The sequence below is a fragment of the Lontra canadensis genome, unplaced genomic scaffold (genome assembly GCF_010015895.1).
Source record: "Lontra canadensis isolate GAN:19392208 unplaced genomic scaffold, GSC_riverotter_1.0 scaffold44, whole genome shotgun sequence".
NCBI classification, from domain to species: domain Eukaryota; kingdom Metazoa; phylum Chordata; class Mammalia; order Carnivora; family Mustelidae; genus Lontra; species Lontra canadensis.
The window spans coordinates 12,664,951-12,687,467 of record NW_022631038.1 but is presented as its reverse complement, the minus strand read 5'-3'; the positions used below and the strand labels follow the sequence as shown (position 1 = coordinate 12,687,467).

Sequence of the window (22,517 nt, the reverse complement as noted above, 5' to 3'; positions counted from 1 at the left end):
TCCTATCACGGATGTGATAGAATCCGATCTGTTCTGTTGTTGGGCATTTGCTGATTTTCTCTGTGCACACGAAAAAAGGATGAAGGGGTCATCATTCCGCATAATATTTTAATCCATGTTTGTGTGTTTTACTTTCAGTGAAATTCCTTGAAATGCAATTTTGATTCAGAAAGTATAAATATTTTCACAGCAATTTCTTCTTTTTCTTTCTTATTCCACCCATGCTTCTTTTCTTTTTTCTTTTCATTTCATTTCTTCTTCTTCTTCTTTTTTTTTTTTTCTTTAAACACAATTCTGGAAGTAATTGGCACCCAATTTACAGCATTGCTTATGGAGAATAAGAAGTCATGCCTGTCTGACCTTACCAGCATTGGAAACCGATAGTTTTTATACTTGTGAATTTTATGCTTTAAAATGATAACTTTAATGTGCTCTCCACCACTACTATCTTTTTGGGAGGTCATAGTGTAGCATAGTGCTTAAAACAGTGAACTCCAGAGTCACACAGACGGTTTCCAATCTCCTGTCTGTTGCTCATAGCAGAGCAGCCTGGGGTACTAGAACGGGCTCCTGGGTGGTGGTCACAACACAGGGCATTGGTGGGAGGTTAGGTATCAGTTAATTAATATTAGTTAATCAATTAACAGTAGTTAATTATTATTTTCTTTTCAAAAAGTCTAGTGTTCCAAATGTGCTGACCTTTTCTCAGCTGCTAAGTGGTAAGGCTGTTACCAGTAGAACCCCTAGCAAGTATTTAAAAAAAAAAATGCTGTTGACTGATTGCCTTCAGGTAAAGGTGTGTTTTATCTATGAATGTGAAATCAACCGCTTTTGAAGGATTGTAAAGGGATCATTTGAGAACATCCACTGGCATGTTTTTCCGTCCTTGTATGATCTCATTATTAGAAAAAGATGTTAAAACTCTCAAATATGGGCACTTAAAAACTTGCAAATATAATTTTCTAAACTTCACAAAAACCTTCCAAAAAGAAAAGATTTAGTGGGCTTCTAACTGTTCAAATACTGAAAGTACACGCTGAAAAATCTGGGTTTGCAAAAGGCAATGATTTTCAAGAGGATAAATAGATTTTTAATATTTAGATCTCGACCAGATATCTTTGTACAGTTAGTATATGAATGAAAATCAAGTGTCAAGGTTTAGTCAGTAGAACCAATGATGACTTCATTCTACTTTAATCAACCCATTTCCTGGGAAGCATTGTGACAGCTATCAATCCACGTTTAGAAATAAATAGAGTTTAAAAGCAGGTCTTTATTGTATTTCAAAGCGTTAAATTAAGATTAAAATAAACACTTATTCAATCACTGTGACCTCATCAAATATTGAAATAATTTTTGAGTGCAAAAAAATGTATTTCTAATAATTTTTTTTATTCTTTGAAATTTTTATGTTTTTATAGCGTTTGTCATATATTAGTATTAAGCGTATTAGCCCATCTAAACATGAATACTGAAACCGGAGATCGTGCTCAAAACCTGTCTTGATGGGGGTCCTACCAAAACAGTTTGGAAGCCCCTGGATTTAAGAACCTTTACACTCTGCTCCTGCTTTTAGTTAATTTCCAAAGTGAAGTCCCAATGTTGAAACTGCTCTTGCGTACACGCACCAAACACGAACACTGCGCGGACTAACCCGAGAAAACAAACCAGTCCCTTTGGGGAGGGACTCGGCAGACACCCTCGGAGGTCGCGGCCCAGCCTCCCCCACCAGGCCGCGTGCACGCGAGCCGGGCGAGAGCACCGCGGGGGAGGCTCGGGGCCCTCCCGCGGACGCGCTGGGTGCCAGGCAATCCGGTTGGCTCTGAGTCACCCGCCGGAAGCCTCGCCCAGGATCAAAGCCGCCGGGAAGCTCGCAGCGAGCTGGAGGAGCAGCCGCCGCCGCCGCAGCCGGAGTCTCCCAGGTACCGGGCCGCGAAGCGCGCGGGTCCCCAGGTTCCCCGTGCGGAGCCCCCCCCCCCGCCCCCCCCCGCGCCGGGAGCGCGGCGGGACGCGGGGCGGGAGGGAGGCGGGCGGGGGGCGGATGCAGAGCGCGGAGCAGGAGGAGAGGACGAGGCGCTGTGGGCAGGGTGGTGGTGGGAGGGTGATCGGACCGGACCGCGGCGGGGCAGCCGTGCGCGGGGCTCTAAGGTGACTGAGGGCGCGGCCGGCCGAGGCAGCGAGCGCCGGAGCGCAGACACGCCCTGAGCGGGGGGCGGGTGGGGGAGGGGGATGTCCCCCGAGGGGGAGTGACGCCGCGGCCGGCTGACGCCACCGCGCTGCGATCTGCCCGCAGGAGGGAGAGGCGGGTCGCCCAAGCCCGGGGTTCTGGTGCGGGAGACCGCTGGGCGGAAGCTTTTGGGAGGGTGCGTGGGAGCAGCCGCAGGGTGCAGCAGGGAGACCGGGGCGCCGGGTGCTGCCTCGCCTGGAATTTCCAGGGCGCCTTGGGCAAGTTCCGGGGAGGTGCTGGGTCAGCGCCACCTCCCGCGAGGGTAGGCCCCTCCCTCTGCCTCCTCCCTCCCTCCAGGCTTCCCCTTCCTTCCTTTATCCTGTTTTTCTTCCATATTCTTTTTTCTTTTTTCCTTTCTTTCACCTGCTCTTTATTGGCTGCTTTTCCCCAGTTTGAGAATATGCTCCCTTGCTGTTTCCACCTGGCCCGCAGCCACAGTAGGTAATTGAATGGACTCCCCACTTCCCGGATTCTCCCCAGCTCCTGCTCCTGCTGCTTGGCGAGCCTCTTACGGGCCCTGCCATCTGTCTGTCCTCCTCCAGCCCTGGGGCTGCCCTGGGCATCAGGCCTTGTCTCTTCCTCTTCCTATCTGCAAATACCAGAAATTCTTAAAAAACTAGGTGAGTTTCTCCTCTTATGCCTCTCTGTACGTTGTAATTTCATCCCATTTGCCTAGGATCTCCCGCAACCTGGGTGCTCACGACCCCCAGTCTCATGCTCCGGGACTTGTGCCCGACTCAGTAACCTGCCTGGATTTACAAACATCCCTCGGCTGTCTTTGTTGCAGGGATCCAGGGCGGGTACCGAGTCTGCACGTCTCAAATCGAATGTATCACCTTCCTCCTTCCATCTGGCTCCTCATATAAATTTCCAGTGGGTCACGGCCGCCCCAAGCATCCATGACCTAGGAGTTTGTTAGAAGATAAATAGAGGCATGTTTAAAAATTCAGTTCATCCGAGCACAGGGGAATTCGAGTGGGACGGCACCCAGTCTAGCAGGTAGAAAGGAGCTCGGAGGAGCTCTTCAAAAATCCTAGACTTATAAGCAGAAGGGAGTGGGGACAAGGAAGTTATAGCAAAACAGAGGGTTGGGTATTGCAAAGTTATTTTCCTTTAGCGGATAGCAGGGGTCTGGCAGGCGGGGGACCTCACTAGGGCAGGCTAGGCAGTTCCCCATTGACTGGTTTAAGACTCCTTTTCGGGGAGAGCTGAGAACTAATTCAGTTAGGTCTCCGCATCTGGGGCTGAGCATAAGCACCTTCATCTGGGGTCTGGGGTCTTGTTTTAACCGGCTTCAGTGTACTCCCTGACTCCTCCTGCTCCTTGTCCCTCCTGTGATTGGTCACCTGGCCTGACAATGCCACCGGGCACCCTGCGGTGCTCATGCTCCCTCCTGCTCTGTGGTGACACTGCGTTTTCTAAAGCCCAGTGCACTCCTAGAAGGCATTTGGCTAAACACTATACCTATAGCTTTCCGGACTATAGCTCAAATTTAGACTTCTTGCCCAGGTGCGCCCCGTTCACACAACTACAGAGACCCAGTCCCTCTGGTCCCTCCGCGGTACACAGACCTGCAACCATCGCCCCCCCGCTCTCTGCTGCCAATCCCACTCCGCACCCGCAGCACTCACCTCCCCTTTCACCACCGCACAGACACTCCTGTCCAATGTGTGAAAGCCAGCTGCCCCTCATCTTCTCCTGAGCTTCTAAGGAGAATTAATAATGCTTCTCTCTCTGGGGACTTCCGTAGCACTTTGTAAATTTACCAGATGACAGAGTGCAGGCTGGCTTGAAAGCACATGTTTATGTTTGCGTGTCTCCGGAGGTGGGGGAGCGGAGGGAGGGGAGCGCCCCATCAGCAGTTATGGTCTTTATTGTTCATTTTCTTCTCTAAACCATGTAAGCAAAGTTCTATAATAAATGTTCTTTGTATAGATTCACTTTTGGAGGTGTCCGTGGGAAGGCGGAGTGGAGCAGGGAGACCGCAGGAGGTCGGGGCCCCAGGGGGACAGCAGTGTCTCTTCCTTGGAAGCAGAAGGCTTTGCTTTTGCTGCTGACTCTTCTGCTCTTATAGTGAGAGCCTTGGACAGTCTTTAATGATCCGGACTTCACTCACCACTAAAAGAAAAACTAGTTTAATGCCAATTCATTTTATAGGCTGGAAATCAAACCTTTCCACATTGCTGTGTTTTTATGACACAGTGGAATGGTGTACCCAGAGGTATTGTTTCGTATTATATTGAAATTTGTATCATAGTGAAAGTCCTTTTTATTTTTTAAAAGATTTTATTTGAGATTGAGTGAGTGAGAGAGCACATGAGCAGGGGAGAGGCAGAGGGAGAGGGGGAAGCAGACTCTCCACTGAGCAGAGAGCTCAATGCAGGACTCGATCCCAGGACCTTGGGATCATACCTGAGCTGAAGGCAGAGGCTTAACATACTGAGCCATCTAGGTGCCGTGAAATTCATTTCTTTTTAGATTTATTGGGCAAGTTCCACTTTGTTTCAGGTATAACCCCCTTGAAAGTTTAGTGTGCACATGAGACTGGGGGAAAGAGAGTCATTGGGTTATCCTGCTTCGGCTCCTGCCTCTTCATGGGTGTGACTTGGGACACACTCCCGAGGTGCCTGCCTGGTGAGCGTCAGCTAGGGTGTCCTTGCTGTGAGGCAGACGCTGATGGGAAACACCGTGCTACTGGCCAGCACTTGCCCATGTGGAAATGAACTGAAGGAAGAAGAACGGTGGAAGAAACCAGAAGCAGGCATTTGACATTAAGAGCATTAAAATGTTAAGTTGGAATTGATGTGATATTCTAGTACCCTCCTTTGCCTGTGCAGGCAGGACAACAAACACACACACTCCCCACACACACCACTCACACCAGCCTAAATTTAGGCTCAGGTAGGATCAAATCCAGATGTGTTTGTGTCTGTCACCTCCTGTTACCCAATTCTCTCCTCCTCTGGGTCTCTTTGGTGCCACCTTGTGGTGGGCCGAATGCCGTGCAGTTTGCGTCCCCCTGGCTCCTAGCTGTTTTCGGAAAAGTCTTCCAGTGCAAGGCCCGGAAACCCAGAGGTGGCCTGCAGGCAGGCTGCACACTGCTCTCTCTCATGGGACTTGCCCACTGCAGACCCATGGGCTGTTGCACGCCTGCAGCCTGCCGGTTCAGGCCCTGCAGCGGAAAGCTCTGGAGTGAGGACAGTGAGGACAGTGTCCACGAAACCACCTGTCAAGCATAGCCTGCTGCTGGGTAAACTTTGTCACTACTGTACTCTCTTGGTTAATGCTTTATTATTCACTTACTTATTTACTAAAGATTTACCTGTTTATTTGAGAGCGAGAGAGCACAAGCAGGGGAAGGGGCAGAGGGAGAGAGAATCCAGAAGCAGACTCACTCCAGAGCAGAGCCTGATAAAACCACGTGGGGCTCAATCCCAGGACCCGGAGATGGTGATCTGAGCTGAAACCAAGAGTCCGCTGCTTAACCTACTGAGTAACGCCTGCCCCCAAGGCGCCCCTTGGTTGATGTTTTAAATCATTTCTTTTAAACCTGAATTTGCTCTGCTTGGAGCTGTTGTAGAGTCTGTACTTAGAGCAGAGCCTTTATACTGTTTGTTTGTTTAACATCACATTTTTTTTCTTCCTTAAATCAGAGGCATGGTATGTCTTCTCTTGAAAAAAATATTTTAGGAAGAAGCTTTCAAGGAACCAGTCAGCAATTGGAGAGGCTCTGGTTGAAACAGTTGTCTCCCTGTCCTCTTCCCACCCACTGAGTTCCTCTTTCCTCTCCTGCCCCTGAGAAATCCAGGAGCCGTGCCCCCCTCTCCCCACCAAGGAAGGCCTAATGAGATACAGATGCAAGAATGCTCTAGGAGGCACAGCTAATCTTCTGTGAAACTGAAAGAAGAAATACCACATGACCGTCCACTGGTGGATAAAACTGCACAGATGTGTGGTGACTCTAATTGGAGGCAGAGATTCTAGTACTTTTGGTATTCCTTATTTGCCGGTTTTCCAAACTGGAATCTATTTTTCTTGTGTAGCTTTAAAACTTGTGAGTTAAAAACATATACGCAAATAGAGGGGAGAAAAGGATAACATCATAGAAAAAAAGCAGCTTGCAGAGTCATGGGATTATGGGTGACGATTTGTATTTTATTTTCTAGAATGTTTTCACCTGGAACAGCAAAGAGACTCAGGGAAACCAAGATGAGTTGATGAACTTTAAGAATTTACTGAATAGTAGTCCAGGGTTCTAGAAGGCAGAAGAGAAATAAACAATTAATGCAGGACTTATAACAGCTTGCTAAAATTATAATAATTAAGAAGCTGCAATTATATCTCTCATCTTGGAGCAAGGGGGCCGCTGAGGTTCTGCCCCTGCCCTCCCATAGAGACTGGGAGGTAAGGGCGCTGTCTTCCTTGATAATTCCATTTTTATAGGAAAGGGTTCGAGGGATTGAGAAAGACTGTCCTGGGTTGAAAACAGGAGAGAGGCTTTCAAAATATTTCTATCTCAAAAGAGCAGAGAAACAATTACAGGGACAAGTTGTCTAAAGTAAATGCTCTAAGGAAAGGGAGGTCATCGAGAGGCAGGAAGGAGTGTGTCTAAAGTCTCTTCAAGGGGCGCCTGGGTGGCTCAGTGGGTTAAACCTCTGCCTTCGAAGCTCAGGTCATGATCTCAGGGTCCTGGGATGGAGTCCCACATTGGGCTCTCTGCTCAGCAGGGAGCCTGCTTCCCCCCCTCTCTCTGCATGCCTCTCTGCCTACCTGTGATCTCTCTCTCTCTGTCAAATAAATAAATAAAATCTTTAGGGAAAAAAAAAAGTCTCTTCAAGTTGGGGGAAAGTCAAGGCTGGATTGGTCAGGCTGATCTTGGAACTGATGACTCTTGACTCAAAATGCTCACCCAATGACTTGAGATTTGAACCTCATGTTTTATTTCCCTGCTTATGGGCTCCTGTGCCTGCTCACCAGCCCTATTTCAGCCACTCTATGGAAAACTGCATCTTTTTAGAGTCCTCCTGATTCAAAATGAACTTTCTGTTTTCCCAGTAGCCCATATTTTAGGTCAGACCATCCTAAACCCGCCCTTAAAATTTGTTGAAATCCATCCAGCTGATTTCACATGACACGGTGACAGACATGTCGTTTTTATTTATGAAGATTTCTCTTTAGTAGGACGTTGTTTCTGGATTATGCCAGAGACACCAAACTAAGGGAGAACTTGCAGCAAGAGGGCGCTTGTGGAATGAGGAGGAATTCAGGCTCTTGCCTTTTGCAGCTCCCAGAGGCTGCCTGCATTCCTTGGTCCTTGGCCGTGAGCTGTTTTGACCTTTACTTCTGTTGTCGCATCTCCTCCTCTGACTCTGACCCTCCTGCCTTCCTAAGAACCCAGTTATTACACTGAGCCCACCTGTGTTCTTCAGACAGTCTCCCCATTTCAAGATCCTTAATTCAGTCCCTTACATATGCAAGGTGCCAAGATAACAGAGTTTTGGGAGGTTCTATGTGGGCGTCTGCGGGGGAGCAGTTATTCTTCAGAACACACGCTACGTCTACCAACCGGTGCTAATGGCCCGATAATGTAATAGGGGGCGTGACTGATGTGCCTCCGTGTTGTGCTTTCCTTGCAGACCTTCCCTCATGGACGATCTCTATGAAGCAAATGGCAGTTTTGCCATCAACTTACTGAAAGTGTTGGGTGAAGAGGACAGCTCCCGAAATGTGTTCTTCTCCCCTCTGAGCATCTCCTCAGCCCTGGCCATGGTCTTCATGGGGGCCAAAGGAAACACTGCTGCCCAGATGTCCCAGGTAAGCGTGCTAGCATCTGCCCCCCCCCCAAAAAAAAAGTCCCCAAACTTCACCTTTGTTACATTTTAAATTTTGGCTCAAGTTAAATATCAAATTGAAATGTAGCTGTTTGAATGAAGTTGCTGTTAAATGGGTTCTTTGTAGCGTATGATTATACACTAGAAGAAAGCAACACAAATGTGGACTTCCGTCTCCGGAATTATTGAGAGGAACTGTATAATCTGATTGATCTAAAATGGGTTCTGTGGGACTTGAGCTACAAAGGAAGTAGTGGCAAGTACCTTAGGGAAGTAGTCTTTAACCGCTTTGTTATCTTAAGTTTCTCTGACAGTCTTGTGAGTGTCCCAGAACATTGCCAATGCACAGGACTTCCCCATTGATAGCAGGGGTGCGTGGGTGCCCTTTGGAAGTGTCTCTGGGGATGGCAGCTTGGCGGGGGGCAGTGGTTTCTTCCAGGTCTCTGGCAGAGGGAGGCTTTGGACTGGAGCCATTGCGAGACAGAGGAACAACCTTAATTTCCACTCTGACTTGACGTAGAAGTCCCAGTCTGGTCTACAGAACTTCTGTGAAATTACTTCAGTATTTGCTGTTGATTTCTGCTTATTCTTGTGTTCCCCGGGTTGTGGGTTGTGCTAGATTCATTCCAGCTACCTCTTTGTTCTGTTCGGTCTTCCTCCTGAGTTTTCACACCTGCCTTTCTTTTCTTTTCTTTTTTTTTTTGGTGCAGAATGGTGGTTTATTAAAGCACGGGGACAGGACCCATGGGCAGGAAGAGCTGCTGCCCCGGGTTGTGAGGGATGGCAGGTTATGTACCCTGCGGTTGGGGGAAGGTGAGGGAAAGGGAGGTTTCAAAGGAGCTTTCATATGCTAAAGAGGGCCTACAAGATGCCAGGATACCGGAGGTCTCCCGGCTTGATCAATGTTGTCTTTTGGCAAGCCATTCACATCAAGATAGTTGGGAGATTCCTGTCTTGCAGGATTGTGATCTCTGCAAGTTAACTATTTCTCGTTTATGGCGGTCAGGGGTGCCTGAGGAATGCTACACATATTACCGAGGGGAGCGGATGGAGAGGGGGTGCAAGGTGCCAGCTTTTGCTTTGTCCTCAGTCAGCCTGCCTTTCTAAGTGGGTTTACACCCCGGAGAGACATTTGCCACTGTCCAGAGCAGCTTGATTGTCTGAGAGGTGCTACTGACATCTAGTGGCCAGAGGCTAGAAATGCTGCAAAATGTCTTAGGCACAGCCTAGGCCCTGCCACAGAATATCTGGCCCCAAATGTCAACAGTGCCCAGGTGGAAAGGTGCTGTAGGATGGTTAAATGCAATGCCATTGCCTTTCAAGATGGGATCATTTGTGATTTTTAGCGCAGGGCTCATTGGAGATAGCGCTCTGTGGGAGCAAGATGGCAAAGTTACAAGTCGTGTCCTTGTCTGTTACCAGGTGCTTTGTTTGAACAGAGGCGGAGAAGTTCACCAAGGTTTCCGGTCCCTTCTCAAGGAGGTTAACAAGTCTGGCACTCAGTACTTGCTCAGAACTGCCAACAGACTCTTCGGAGAGAAGACGTGTGATTTCCTTCCTGTAAGTTGTCCTCATGCACTCATGTTAAAAAAATGGCAAATAAGGTAGAAACTGCAGAAGAACAGAGATAAAGTATAATTCTGTTGCTTAAAAAGTGTGTTTGAATTGTACTTTTATAATTCTAATTTTGAATTTTATGATTGCCTCTGAAGTATGTCCTTTTTAAAGTTTTTTTTTTTTTTTATTTTTAAGAAGTTTTTATTTATTTGAGACAGAGAGACAGCACACAAGCAGGGAGGAGGGTCAGATGGAGAGGGAGAAGCAGACTCCTTGCCGAGCAGGGAGCCCAGAGCAGGGCTTGATTCTGGGACCCTGAGATCATGACCTGAGCCCAAGACAGACGCTTAACTGATTGAGCTACCCAGTCACCCCTAAAGTTGTTTTTGATAGATCCCTTCCAGATATCAATCTCAGTATGTCTATCTTCCTGCAGGCAGACCTGCTTCTTTGCCTTGATCCCCTAAGCCTCAGTGACCACATAGTCTCGTGTGTTTACCTGGCTGTCCCCAAGCTCACCTCTGGTTATTGGGTGGTTCTGGCAGAGCTAGTCTCTCAAGGCCTCCTAAATTTGTCGCCTCTTCTGAATCACCACTACCACTGCCTGGGTCCAGACTCTCACTGGATCTCCTACATCATTATTTTGAGTCTTTCCTGATGGATCTCTCCAAGTCCAGCCGGGTTCTTCCACACTACTGATGGAGTAGTCTTTTGAAAATTAAAATTGGGTCTTAAAACTGAGGTTTTAAATCTGTGCACTTCCTAAGTACTAAAGCATATAATTCTCAAGTTCCCCGGTCCAGTAAAAGCCTGCCATCATGCAACGAGTGACGGCCAAAAAAATATGTTGCATCCATGCAGAGTGTCACTACCTCAGATTAATGAAGAGATCTGGGCAAACCCAGCTATCTTCCTGGCTGGCAATTCCAAGGATTTTTCTGTGAGATTCAAATACATCCCTGTCCTGGCTCCTGTTGGGTGCGACCCCATGGAGGTCACTTGCTCTGGGCTTGAATATCATTGGAGATAATTCTGGGTCTTCTAGGACAGGCGTTAATGATCCCAGGAATCTTCATTAATTGATGTTCATTTTTGAATGTCAGCCTGATCTTTGGGGACTATCATTGGGGGTACTGGGGACACAAGGAGCCACCTTCCCATTTTCTCAGTTGCTTGGCTCCTCTTTCTCTCTACATTTTCTTTCTTCTGTAGAAGCTAAAATATTTGAGAACAGGAGATGGGCGGAGGATGGGAGCCAATTGCCAGGCACATTATATCTGACACCAAGTTTTTGTGAGGTGAGTTATCTGGGTTTTCATGTATTGGGTACAGGCACTTCCTGACTTGACCCCAAATGACATTCCAAGGCTCACCCCTGGCGACTATTTTCCCTAAACCACCTCCCACCCCAACAGCCTCCCATGTGATCCAGGCCTATCACATTGCACTGCCGGAGAGACCTATAAGATTTCTGGATGATCTGGTTCCACCAGGGAGCCTCTCACTCATTCACAAAGCTCAGACATCGTAGCTGGTGTTGGTGATACCAAAACGGGTCAAAGCGAGAGTCCGGAGCAGACGCAGAAAATCAAACAGGAAGTCAGCGTGGAGCGGAAGTGCTGGGCAGGGAGGGCGGGGGCGGTTCTGCGCACGCGCGCCGCTGGCCGCGTTCTCGAAGCCTGTGCGGCTCTGCACGTCTCTGTGCTGTTGCTCCCCTTGGGCCGTGAGTCCCCGCAGGGCCGGCGTCATGTCTTCAGCCCCTGGTGTCCGGGCCCTGACACGAGGGTCCGGCTCGGTGGCAGCGGTCGCCGCGTTTTTGTCATTCGCTTGAATGAGTCTTCAAGGCAGGACGCCCCGCACTTGAACCCCGCACAGGTTCAGAGAGGAAATGTTTTCGCTCCGGCGCGAACTTGGCTGAAGAGGGCCGGCTTGTGTTCGCAGGCCTTTAGGGAATCCTGTCAGGAGTTCTACCAGGCCGAGCTGGAGGAGCTGTCGTTCGCTGAAGACACAGAGGCGAGCAGGAGACACATCAACGACTGGGTGACCGAGAAGACGGGAGGTGAGGCGCGTGCGCTGCGCCGCACTTGGGGGGTTGGGGGGGCTCCGCCGAGATCGCTGCGGGCGCGACCTCCGCGGCGTTGGCCGGTGGGTGTTGGCCGGATTTCCAGGCCAGCGAGGAGGTTCGCTTATATTTCTCGGGTTCGTGAGGTCACGGAGTGGTGATTTATTTCTAAAAGCCATGTAAACTGACTATGAGGGTTTCAGACCCCGTTCCCTCTGGAATGTGCTGGAAAATCCCCAAAAAGGCTTCCTGTTTGGGACTGGGCAATCTTCTGTCCGAGGGGAGGGGATGAGAGCCCTTGTCCTGCGCTGAGAGCAGCGTGACTTTCAATTTAGGCTGTGGTTGAGATGGGCCGGCCTTGCCCGTTATCTCCCAGTGGTCCCGAGCGCAGCTGGTTTTATCTGCAGGGTTCGCCGCCCTCTGTCACTGGCTGCGGCCGCGTGTGCCTTCAGAGCTCTGTCACTGGCTGCGGCCGCGTGTGCCTTCAGAGCGTGACCTTTGCTCCAGATTCGGGAAATGCAGTTCCCGTGGAGCTGCAGCCTCCCTGGTCCAGACCACACTCTGTCTTACCAGGAATATTTCCGCCAGTGCTTGACTGGAGTATGGAGAAGGGCATAATTTTAAGCACTCAAAGTACCTAATATAATCTAGAGACTTCCAGAAATATGTGTGTGTGGTGGGGGGTGGGGAGCGGGGAGAGTTAAATCACTTACTTCTTCCTGTGCTCACCTAGCATGCTTTAGGACATCCGTTCCGGCTTTAGGGTGCACCCACCGTGTCCCCGTCTCAGCAACGCCCACGATAATACTGAAAGCCAATAAAGTAACGGTCTTAGGAAGGGCAGAGCTTTTCATGTTTTCCTACATTGTATGTGCAGTCATCTCTCGCTCTCCAGTCGATCCAGCAGTACTGGGTGCCCCAGGGAAGCCAGAAGCTTCTCCCTACATCACTTGCTTCCTCTTCATCAGATTGACTGCCAGCATGTTGCCCCAAAATGTCAGGCCACAAGGGACATTGGGGGTCACCTTGTCTCCAGTCTCAATGGAGAACTCAGTTTGGGCCCCTTTATTGTACCTTTGAATTCCTTCCCGTATTCACTGCCTTCAGGAGGACTGCTCTCATCCATTTATAGGCCTGTAGTCCTTCATCCTTCGGAAGCTTCTCCTCACCTAAATGAGATTTGAAGGTTGGCGTGGAGCAATGATCCTCAACCAGAATCAGCCCCTACGTGACATTTGCCAACAGTGAAGACATTGTGGTTGTCCCAGTTGGGGAAATGCTACTGGCGGGACATCCTACAATGCACAGGACGTCCCCCACAACAAAGGATGATCTGGCTTAAAATGCCAGAAGCCACGTGGTTGAAAAATTATGGCACTGAGGTTGGGAAGCTTACAGTTAGAAGAAGTAAGACTCGCAGGCCCTTGTCTCAGCTCAGCCACTTGCCACCTGTGTTACATTGGCAAAATGTCAGCCAAATGCTCTGACTTGAATTTCTACATCTGTAAATTGAGGGTAAAATGAGTTGACCTGCCTGCTTCAGGACTGCTGTTCAGGGACCAGCGGGGGTAATCCACACCGCGTGCATGCACAGCATTATAGCCCACGGCCCTGTTCCTCAGGCCTCCGGGAAAACAGGATTCCAGTCTGGCTGGCAACCAAGTCAAGCTTCAGATGTCAGGAGAATTGTTGGAAACAAACATTTATTCACTTCCCTTCTCCCCCACATGGCAATAAACCTCTCTCATATTCTTTGCAGGTAAGATTTCAGAGATCCTGGGTGCTGGGACCGTGGATCCACTGACTAAGTTGGTTCTCGTGAATGCCATCTATTTCAAAGGAAAGTGGAATGAGCAGTTTGACAGGAAGTACACAAGGGGAATGCCCTTTAAAGTCAACCAGGTAGGGAAATATTTTTTGGGAGTACTGCTAACTTCAAGTAATATGCTGGGAAAGATTATGAATGAATGGAAAAAAAAAATTTGTTTTCATCCTATATTTATGAGTGAATTTCATGCTCCCTATGTATCTTTTATTGGAGAGGGGAAGAGAAAAGACAATTCTGTGTTTGCGTCCTTGCATCTTCGGCCGTATTATTTGGATTGAAAGAAAATTTCTTCCAACCCTTGGAATTATGTTTGTCTTGTACTGTTGCTGTTTGTATTTACACAGACACCTTCTTACAATGTCAGTGACAACTATGTGTATATATTGCCTGATAACTTATAGCCATACAGTTCTGAACACAAGAAAAAAAGTGTTAACAGATGCTCAGGCAAACTTTGTCTTTATTTTTGGATCTTTTTTAAAAATAAAAATTGTATATAATGTGCATGAGATGATGATTTGATATAATTCACATAGAAATAATAACTTTGGTCCAGCCAGTTAGCACACATTTTCCTCACATGGTTATCATGTTATTTTTGTGATGAGAGCACCTGAAACCTGCTCTCTTAGCAAATTTCCAATATTCACTACAGTGTTAGTAACTGTAGTCGCCATGCTGGACATCAGATTTCTAAACTTAGAACCTAACTTTAAAAACACCTTTGTCCCTTCACTTTTGGGTATGATGATGGTTGGCATCAAGAGCACTTAGCTTGAAATCTGACTTCATCAACCTGATGATGGCATGTCGCACAGAGATTTAAAAGTCTACATTTGGCACAAGCTCTAGAATCAGTGGACACTACGAATCTTGTCAAGGTCTTCTCTCCAAGAAACCAAAGCCATATAGTCAGTTATATAACTGAGCAACTTTTCACAATAAAAATATAAGTCTCTGTGGCCTGCCCATCTCTTCTTACTGTATCCTTCAGCCCCCAAACCCGAATATTAGTTAGTTCTCCATTTAACTTGGATAAATAATCTTTAATTATAAGGTCCCTGGGAGTGCTTCCCTACTACATCTTCTCAGAAGAGAAAACCATAGCTTCTTCCAAAAATAATGTGGGGTTTTATGTCTGTGTCTGTCAGTTTTATTCTCGCTCACCGTGTCATGGTCGATCTGCTGGGACAAGAGCACGTGGGATTCCATGCTAATATGTCACAGTGAGCATTTCGCCTCTGTCAGCCGAGTACGCAGAAATAACAATTCTCTCACGTGGACCGAGGGCTTGTGCAGATGAGATTTAGCTCATTTTCTGTAAGCCGTGCTCATTTTTCAGCCATCTGATTTTAATTCCGTGTTTTTCATTAGGAGAAAAAGACGGTGCAGATGATGTTCAAGCAAGCTAAATTTAAAACGGGGTACGTGGCTGAGGCGCACACGCAGGTGCTGGAGCTGCCCTACGCGGGGCAGGAGCTCAGCTTGCTGGTTCTTCTGCCGGATGACGACACTGAGCTCGCCGTGGTAAGCCCTGGCCGGGTGTCTGAGCATCTGTGGACACGGGCTCAGCTCGTGTCTTCCTGTCCGTCTGTCCGCTAGCGCGTGAGGAATGTCCCCTTGAGGGTTATTAGGAGTCCTTGGTGAGCAGGATGTCATATCTGGGGTGACCATGGGCTTGCGTTTCCGGTGAGTGGGCATCCGGGAGTGGAACTGGTGGTGAGCTCCCATCCTGATGACGCTAGGAGGACAGACTTCCGAACTTATAAGAACACTGTGCCTTATTCTGACGGGAGGGGCTGGTCGAGTCCCAGTAATTGTGAAACAAAAGTGCTAGACAAGGAGAGGGATGGATCTGGGCAGTGCTTCTCAAACAGTAATGTGTGTAGGACTCCGCCGGGTGGCTTGTTAAAAGGCAGTTTCTGATTCAGGCCTCGAGGGCCTGGCATTTTGCATTTCTGCCCACAGTCCAGCTGGTACAGATGCTGTTGGTCAGGGACACACTTTGGGTGGCAAGAGTGTCAAGGACAGGTGAGGAATATTCCTTAGGAGGAGAGCCATCTCTTCCCACAACAGAAAAGCAACAAAGTTCAGGGTGTGAGGAAGTCAATTCGTAAGGAGGTCAAGGCCAGTAGCGGGCTTGTTAGTAGCTCTCTGGGGCTGGAGAGCGGCCTCAGTCATGGTGTCTGGCTGAGTGAGGTGACTGACGGTTTAATAACCGGCTCTCGCCGGAGGTACGGCCAGTTCCAGCACACTGATGCACAGGGTGTCGAGGGCAGGACTTGGCCAGTTTCCCTGGTTTTCTATGGAATCAGAAAGCTATTGGCATAAGTCAAGGGTGAGATCTGTCATGGCTACTCAAAATTAGAAGAGTCTGGGAATTCGAGCTAATGTCCAAATAGCCATCCGTGGAGAAGAACTTTCACCTGGGCTGCAGGTGGTGACGAGAAGAGGGACAGGCGGTGGAGGTTCCTTCTTCCTTTCTTTCTTCACCGTGTACAGAGTGGTGGGTCTTGGAGGTTTTGAAGTGAATGCCAGGGAAGGCGGAAGATGAACAAGAATGTCAGGAGCCACAGTGTTGTCGAATTCTCCATCTCTGCTCTCCCCTCCCCAGAAGCCACATCTTCCTTCCTGTTTGGATAATCCCTGATTTTCCCGCTCTCGCCTGTCAGAGTTCTGAGCCGTGCTCTGTCTTTTTTTTGTCAAACAATTTCTAATTCACACTAATGTGCATCACATGAATATAATCGCTTGGTTATGAGAACTTTCCAAACTCTAAACATTTGAAGTGAGTTTGGTACAGGTAAGTAAAAAATCTCTTCTCTCTCCGTGTTTTTCCTTTTTTTAAGCTATTTTCCTTTTATATCCATAAAACAGCGAAAAAGATGAGAATTTGAGGGAAAATTTTTGGTGTGTGTGCAAAGGGAAAATCTGTAGATTGTCTTGGACCAGAACTCCTGTCATTGTATGTCATGGTGGGGTGGGGAGCTGAGTGGAGAGAAGGGCACCAGGTTTGTCGTTTATATTTTAAGATTCAGTGACTCCTTTTTTCAGGTGGAAAAAGCACTTACGTATGAGAAGTTCAGAGACTGGACAAATCCAGAGAAGATGACTAAGGATAAAGTTCAAGTTTTCCTTCCCCGATTGAAGCTGGAGGAGAGTTATGACTTGGAATCTTTTCTTCGAAGTTTAGGTATGACTGATGCCTTTGAGGAAGCCAAGGCAGACTTTTCTGGAATGTCAGCTAAGAAGAATGTGCCCGTGTCCAAGGTGGCGCACAAGTGCTTCATAGAGGTGAACGAGGAGGGCACGGAGGCGGCCGGGGCCACAGCCGTGGTCAGGAACGCTCGGTGCCTCAGACCCGAACCAAGATTTTGTGCAGACCACCCTTTCCTTTTCTTCATCATACACCGCAGCACCAGCAGCATTTTGTTCTGTGGCAGGCTCTGCTCTCCATAGGGAGGTGCAGTCCCTATAAACACCCTCCTTTCGCTTCTGCCAACCTTGTCTTAATACAGATTCCTGGGACTGAATGGTGTGGTGGTTTGGATGCCCAAACGAGGAGTGTGCATCTGGGAAGTCTATGTGAATGTCCTCACCGAGGATTCCACAGCTGCTGAGAAAACGGAGGCATCCCATGTGTGGAATTTGGGGTGGAGAAAGCTGTGTGTGTTCTGGAGGGTTCAGGCAGCTCCTCTTTCTCATTGTGGGCATCTTGAGGAGCACGTCAAGGATCCACATACCCGCCCTTTCTACGCATTCCCATCCTGCAGTGACCTCTGTCCCCCTCCGCTGCCAGGCTCCCATGGAGATGCCAGAGCCCAGCGCCACTGCACACACGGCCAGAGGTGAATGCCCTGATGGAAAGCCTGCAGCCACCCTGTCTCTGCCCTGTCAGGATCCCACAGACCGTCCTACATGTCCCAAATCTCACACAGTTCCTCATGGAGACAACTCCTTCAGATCTTCTTGCTATAAACCTTCAGGCCTGCGCTAGGAGGCAGAGCTCCGAACAAGCCATGCCCTGTAGTCTCCTCCATGCCCTCCTCGTCTGAAGCACCACCCGCTCCCTGCCCCAGGACCTTCGTGGGAAGCACCTGTCAGGACAGCTGACCCTCTAGGTAAGCCACATACAGTCACCTGTGGCTCCAGCATGGTCCTCCCTATAGTACTTTTTTTTTCCCTACGGTATTTTTTTTTTTGGCTTAAAAAAGGATTTGTATTGTGGTAGCAATTTGGAAACTATTGTACCAGAGAACACTGAAGTCACCCACAATTCTATCACTGTGAAATCAGTATTAATTATAGTTATTCCTGTTATAGTTCCTATAGTTATATCCTATTCTGTGTATGCAAATACAAGCATTATAAACATTTTAGCATGTTAATCATAGACTTCTGTAGCTATTTCTAACCTTACTTGACATAAACTCTCCTCAAGATAATTATCTATGTCATAATTTGATATGTCAAATTGTATCTCTGTATATTTTCTATTATTGGATCTACTTTTAGACAATTTAGGTAATTAAAATTATATACTCTTATGAATATATTAAATATTTGCTCACATTTTTAATACTTTAAAATAAATATTCCGAATGGTACTGTCAAGATAAAAGTTGGGGACATTTTGAGACTGCTTCCAAATTGGTCTCCAGAAAGTTGTCCTGGTTTACAACCTCCCCGCCACTCTCACCCTGCCTAAACATGATAATTTACACTATTGCTAACTGCTGCTGGCTATTTTTTTTTTTTTTTTAAATGAGTGGTTATTCCTGATTCTGTTTTGGATTCATAGTTCACAGTTACATGAACCATTCATATTCTAGTTCTTTTTGTTATTTTTTTAAAGATTTTATTTATTAGAGACAGTGAGAGAGGGAACACAAGTAGGGGGTGTGGGAGAAAGAGAAGCAGGCTTCCTGCTGAGCAGGGAGCCCTATGTGGGACTCAGTCCCGGGACTGGGATCATGACCTGAGCCAAAAGGCAGATGCTTAACAACTGAGCCACCCGGATACCCCTATATTATCATTTTTACTTAAAATTCATCAAGTTAAAATATGTTCTCTGTTAGGCCACATTCATTTCAGGGATCCTACTTTGCAAAGAAGACTTGGCCAAAAGTGAATCCACAGGACTAGAAAGTCTGCATCTTTTACTTTTAATCTCATATCCACCTCATACTTTAAAAAAAAAACAAAAAAAAACCCACCTTTGTTGCAATATAATTCATACAGAATAAACTACATACTTAACATGTTCAGTTTGATAAATTTTGACACAGGTAGCACCCATGAAACCAAGGAACCAGTGGGCAGGTACCAGGCTATGGGAGACCCATCAGAATCAGCCCTCTGAAGTCTGAAAAATGACCACGAGCTAAGAAGACCTGTCAACCTTTACTCAGACCTCTTGGCTTTCCAAGTAAAGGACACTAGGGGTTAGGGGGAGATCCCTCTGTGTCAAGGTCAGAGTTCAGTGGTCTCAAAATCTCTGGGCCGGTGGTAGATCAGGAGTTCTCTAGTGAAGTAGAAATGTTCTGTACAGCTGAAACCTGGCCCAGATGGGGGTCAGAACTGCAAAAGTCCTAGGAGGGACTCTGCATTCCAGGCATAACACCAAAGGAACTAATATGAAAAGTGATTATGATAACAGGACCCATTTCCTAGAGTTGTCGAGAGGACTTAATGGTTACGTAAAGAGGCTGGAACAATGCCTAGTGTAGCAGTACCCAGCATGTAATTGGTAACTATAATTATTAGACAAGACTCAATTGCATTTTCCTGCATTTAAAAGCAATAGTTAGAAAGTGTAGTTAATCTTACATTAAAAATATAATGTGCTCAGTTATGATAACTTGAGATGAGCAAGACTGTTGTACTGAAAATTAAAAAATGCTATTGAAAGTCATTAAAGATGGCCAAAGGAAAGTGAGATATTTCATAACATGAATAGAGACCTTGAGCTGAAAAGTCATCAGTTTTCCCTCAGCTGTCCTAGAGATGTAATTTTAATCCAAATTCTAGTAATGTTTTCTCTGAAATTTAACAATTATATTCATTTAAAAAATTTTTATGAATAAGCAAAAGGCCAGAAATACCTAGCATACTTATAAGGAAAAAGAAGGGAGTTGTGGAATTCTGCTCTACTTGATACGGAAGCTTATTATTAAGGTTTAATAATATAATGTGGTGTTTACAGAGGGACAGACCAGCAGATTAATAGTACCAAGGAGAGCCCAGAAGCATACTTATTCATATGTGAAAATGGGAAACGGGACAGAATTGGGCTTGGAGTCATTAGGGAAATGACAACTCCATATAGTATGCTGGGACAACTTCCTTATATAAAAGGAAACAAAGTTAATTAGGAGAGGTTACATATGAAAATATGAAAACCAAACTTTATAAGTTTTACAACAAAATATAGCAGAGTATTTTATGACTTTAGGGAAGGGAAAGATATCTTCAACAATATATAAAAAGCAAAACAAGGCAAACAATTGACAAAATCAACTACACTAAAATACATTTAAAATACACAATAACAATTAGAAAAATAAAGGTTCAAACCAGGAGATGATAGCTTAACATGTTTAGCCATTAAAAGACAAATATCCAAAAAATAAAATGTTTTCATGAAAGAATTCAGTAAGAAAATGGCAAGCCAACGGAAAAAAGTGTGAAGGCTTGAGCTACTTCACGAAGAAGAGAATAAAGGAAGGCAAGAAACCTATGAAAAGATGCTCAATATCATTAATGAAAGAAAGCAAATTCAAGTAGACATTAGAGATCAGAGGGAGGTGTGACCATGGAGGAAGGGCAGAGCAATGTTGTTGTTTTTGGAAGATGGAGGAAAGGGGCCTGAGCCAAGGAATGTGGATGGAGAAGCTGAAGAAGGCAAGGAAATGGATTCTGCCCTAGAGCCTCCAGAGAGGAGCATAGCCCCGCAGGCTCCCGGATTCTAGCGTGATGACTGACCGACAGAGCTCTCACATCATGAATTCATGTTTTATATCCCTCAGTTTGCAATAACTTGTCACAGCACCACGAAGAAACTAATATTCGGCATGATGCTTTTCTTTTGCAAATGGTAGAAACACATTTCTGTAGAACTTACGAAAATAGTTTATCATCTCATCTCAAGCTTAAAAATGTACCTGATGAATAACTAGGAATGTAGACTCAAGTGTCTTTAGGCTCACTCTCCATTTCTGGCTTTGCTATTTCTTGGAGTGTTCGCTTCCTTCTCTTTCCCCACAGAACTTGAGGTGAATCCCCACCCCTCCACCCAGCAACTGTTGTCTTGGATTGACCCTTTTATCACTTAGTTATCCTAGAATGAACAACAAGGACAAAGGAACTAGGATGGACTGACATCCTAGATCTTTGTGAAACCCTACGGATAAACCAGAGGAAGTAATAATATGAAGCTTAGAAGAGCATCAAGTGTCTGTTTTCTATCAACCTGTTTTGGCATTAATCAAGCAGTGACAGGTCTTACTTCACGGCTTCCTTCCATTAGTCAAAGATAAACACAACTAGAAAAAAATCAACAGAAAATAACATCAATCCAGTTATTTAAAAGGATCTGGACCAATAAAATTATCACAAGCAAAACTCACCTACTCTCTTGGTTTCCTCTTGCTGTCTTGTTGGGTTACCAGTGACTCAGAGGCTTAAGCGATGTGGATTTGTTGTCTCGTGGTTCATGGTTCAGTAGGTCAGTAGACTTGGCTCTGACCAGTCTTACAAGGTCAAAGTCAGAGCACCAGCAGGGCTGCCTGTCACCTTTGAGGGGCTCTGAGGGAGAATACATTTCGGGGACATTCAGGTTACCGGCAGCACTGAGCTCCGTGTGGTTGCAAATACCAAATTACTATTTCCTTGTTAGCAGTCACTGGGTTCTTTCTCCTTCTTCCATTTTGCAAGCCAGCAATGGAAGTCCAGTCCATCTTATGCTTTCGGAGGGCAAGAAAACTTGACTTCTACCCATCTTAGGTTTTCACTGAGACTCTTTAACAAAAAGGCAGGTTAGGAGGAGAAGCACAATTCACTATTGCAAGCATTTTTATATGCTACAACCAGATACCCTACTCTCAGCTTGCTGCTAGAGAAATGAAACTCAAGAAACATAAAATAATGCTCATAGCAATATTGTAGCTCAGAGCAAGAAAAAAATGTTGAAAAACCCCCTAGGAAAAATGCTGAATTATTTAAATGAGTAAGTCATGTTGTATTCATACAGTGGAATCAGGGTCATCACCTTGCTTAACTCTGGGGCACTATTCACCTTGTTAGCACCTTTCTTATAGATAGTAATGTACCGATGTCTTCTGGAGGTTGTACAAATTTGTATGGAATACCATATATTGGGGAAAATGAGTTAATCACAGCTGTCAGCATAAAACAGAATGCAGAGCAAAAATAACAAGTGTCAATTGCATTTGCACAAAGTTAAACAGTAGGCAAACTGATCATTTTGCTGTTAAGAGATATATACATGTAGTAAAGCTATAAAAAATTGAGGAATTTTCGATGCAAAATACAGGATACTATGAAATTCAGGGCAGGAATAGAATGTGATCAGTTAGGTCAATAGAAAGCTTCAAAGTTTTTCATGATACTCTGTTTCTTAAGCCAGGTGATGGATATTAGATGTTTATTAAGTTTACTATTAATTGTTAAATATATCCATTGGTATATCCATGGTGTGTAAGATAACGTTTCACAGTGAAAAGAAATTTAACAAAAGAATAGAGAAATCATGGTATAATATAGTGTGATAAAAATGTTGTCAGCTAAGAAAGCAGGTCTGTTAAGTTTAATAATCAAACTAAATGTAACTTCCCTATTAAAAGACAAAAATCTCTCAGATTGAAAATGAAGAGCAATATTTTGCCAAATGTGGTTTTCAATGATCATATCTCAAAGTGACATAAAGTGAGCAGAAATGTATCAGGCAAATTTAAATAAAAGGACAGTAGAAGTCAAGCTATTAATATCAGA

At 46.0% G+C, this 22,517-nt stretch overlaps 1 protein-coding gene across 2 annotated transcripts; it reads left to right on the top strand.

Moving 5' to 3' along the window:
• The first annotated feature begins 1,805 nt into the window (after nucleotides 1-1,805).
• On the top strand, nucleotides 1,806-17,083 carry LOC116876224 (serpin B8-like). Of its 2 annotated transcripts, XM_032872263.1 has the most exons (7): nucleotides 1,806-1,922; nucleotides 7,864-8,041; nucleotides 9,481-9,618; nucleotides 11,557-11,674; nucleotides 13,437-13,579; nucleotides 14,880-15,032; nucleotides 16,560-17,083. In XM_032872263.1, exons 2-7 carry the CDS (start codon nucleotides 7,874-7,876, stop codon nucleotides 16,962-16,964), a joined length of 1,125 nt encoding a protein of 374 aa, XP_032728154.1. In that variant the 5' UTR covers nucleotides 1,806-1,922; nucleotides 7,864-7,873; the 3' UTR covers nucleotides 16,965-17,083. The 2 variants fall into 2 exon arrangements, with proteins under 2 accessions (XP_032728154.1, XP_032728155.1); XM_032872264.1 differs by lacking the exons at nucleotides 1,806-1,922; nucleotides 7,864-8,041; nucleotides 9,481-9,618 and adding an exon at nucleotides 10,830-10,913.
• The last annotated feature ends 5,434 nt before the right edge of the window (nucleotides 17,084-22,517 follow it).

Bases quoted from the DNA above. Each gene is read 5' to 3' on its own strand.
- LOC116876224 (XM_032872263.1), top strand. From the start codon at position 7,874: ATGGACGATCTCTATGAAGCAAATGGCAGTTTTGCCATCAACTTACTG. The intron at 8,042-9,480 runs GTAAGCGTGCTA...GTCTGTTACCAG, and splicing joins CTGCTGCCCAGATGTCCCAG to GTGCTTTGTTTGAACAGAGG. The intron at 13,580-14,879 runs GTAGGGAAATAT...GTTTTTCATTAG, and splicing joins TGCCCTTTAAAGTCAACCAG to GAGAAAAAGACGGTGCAGAT.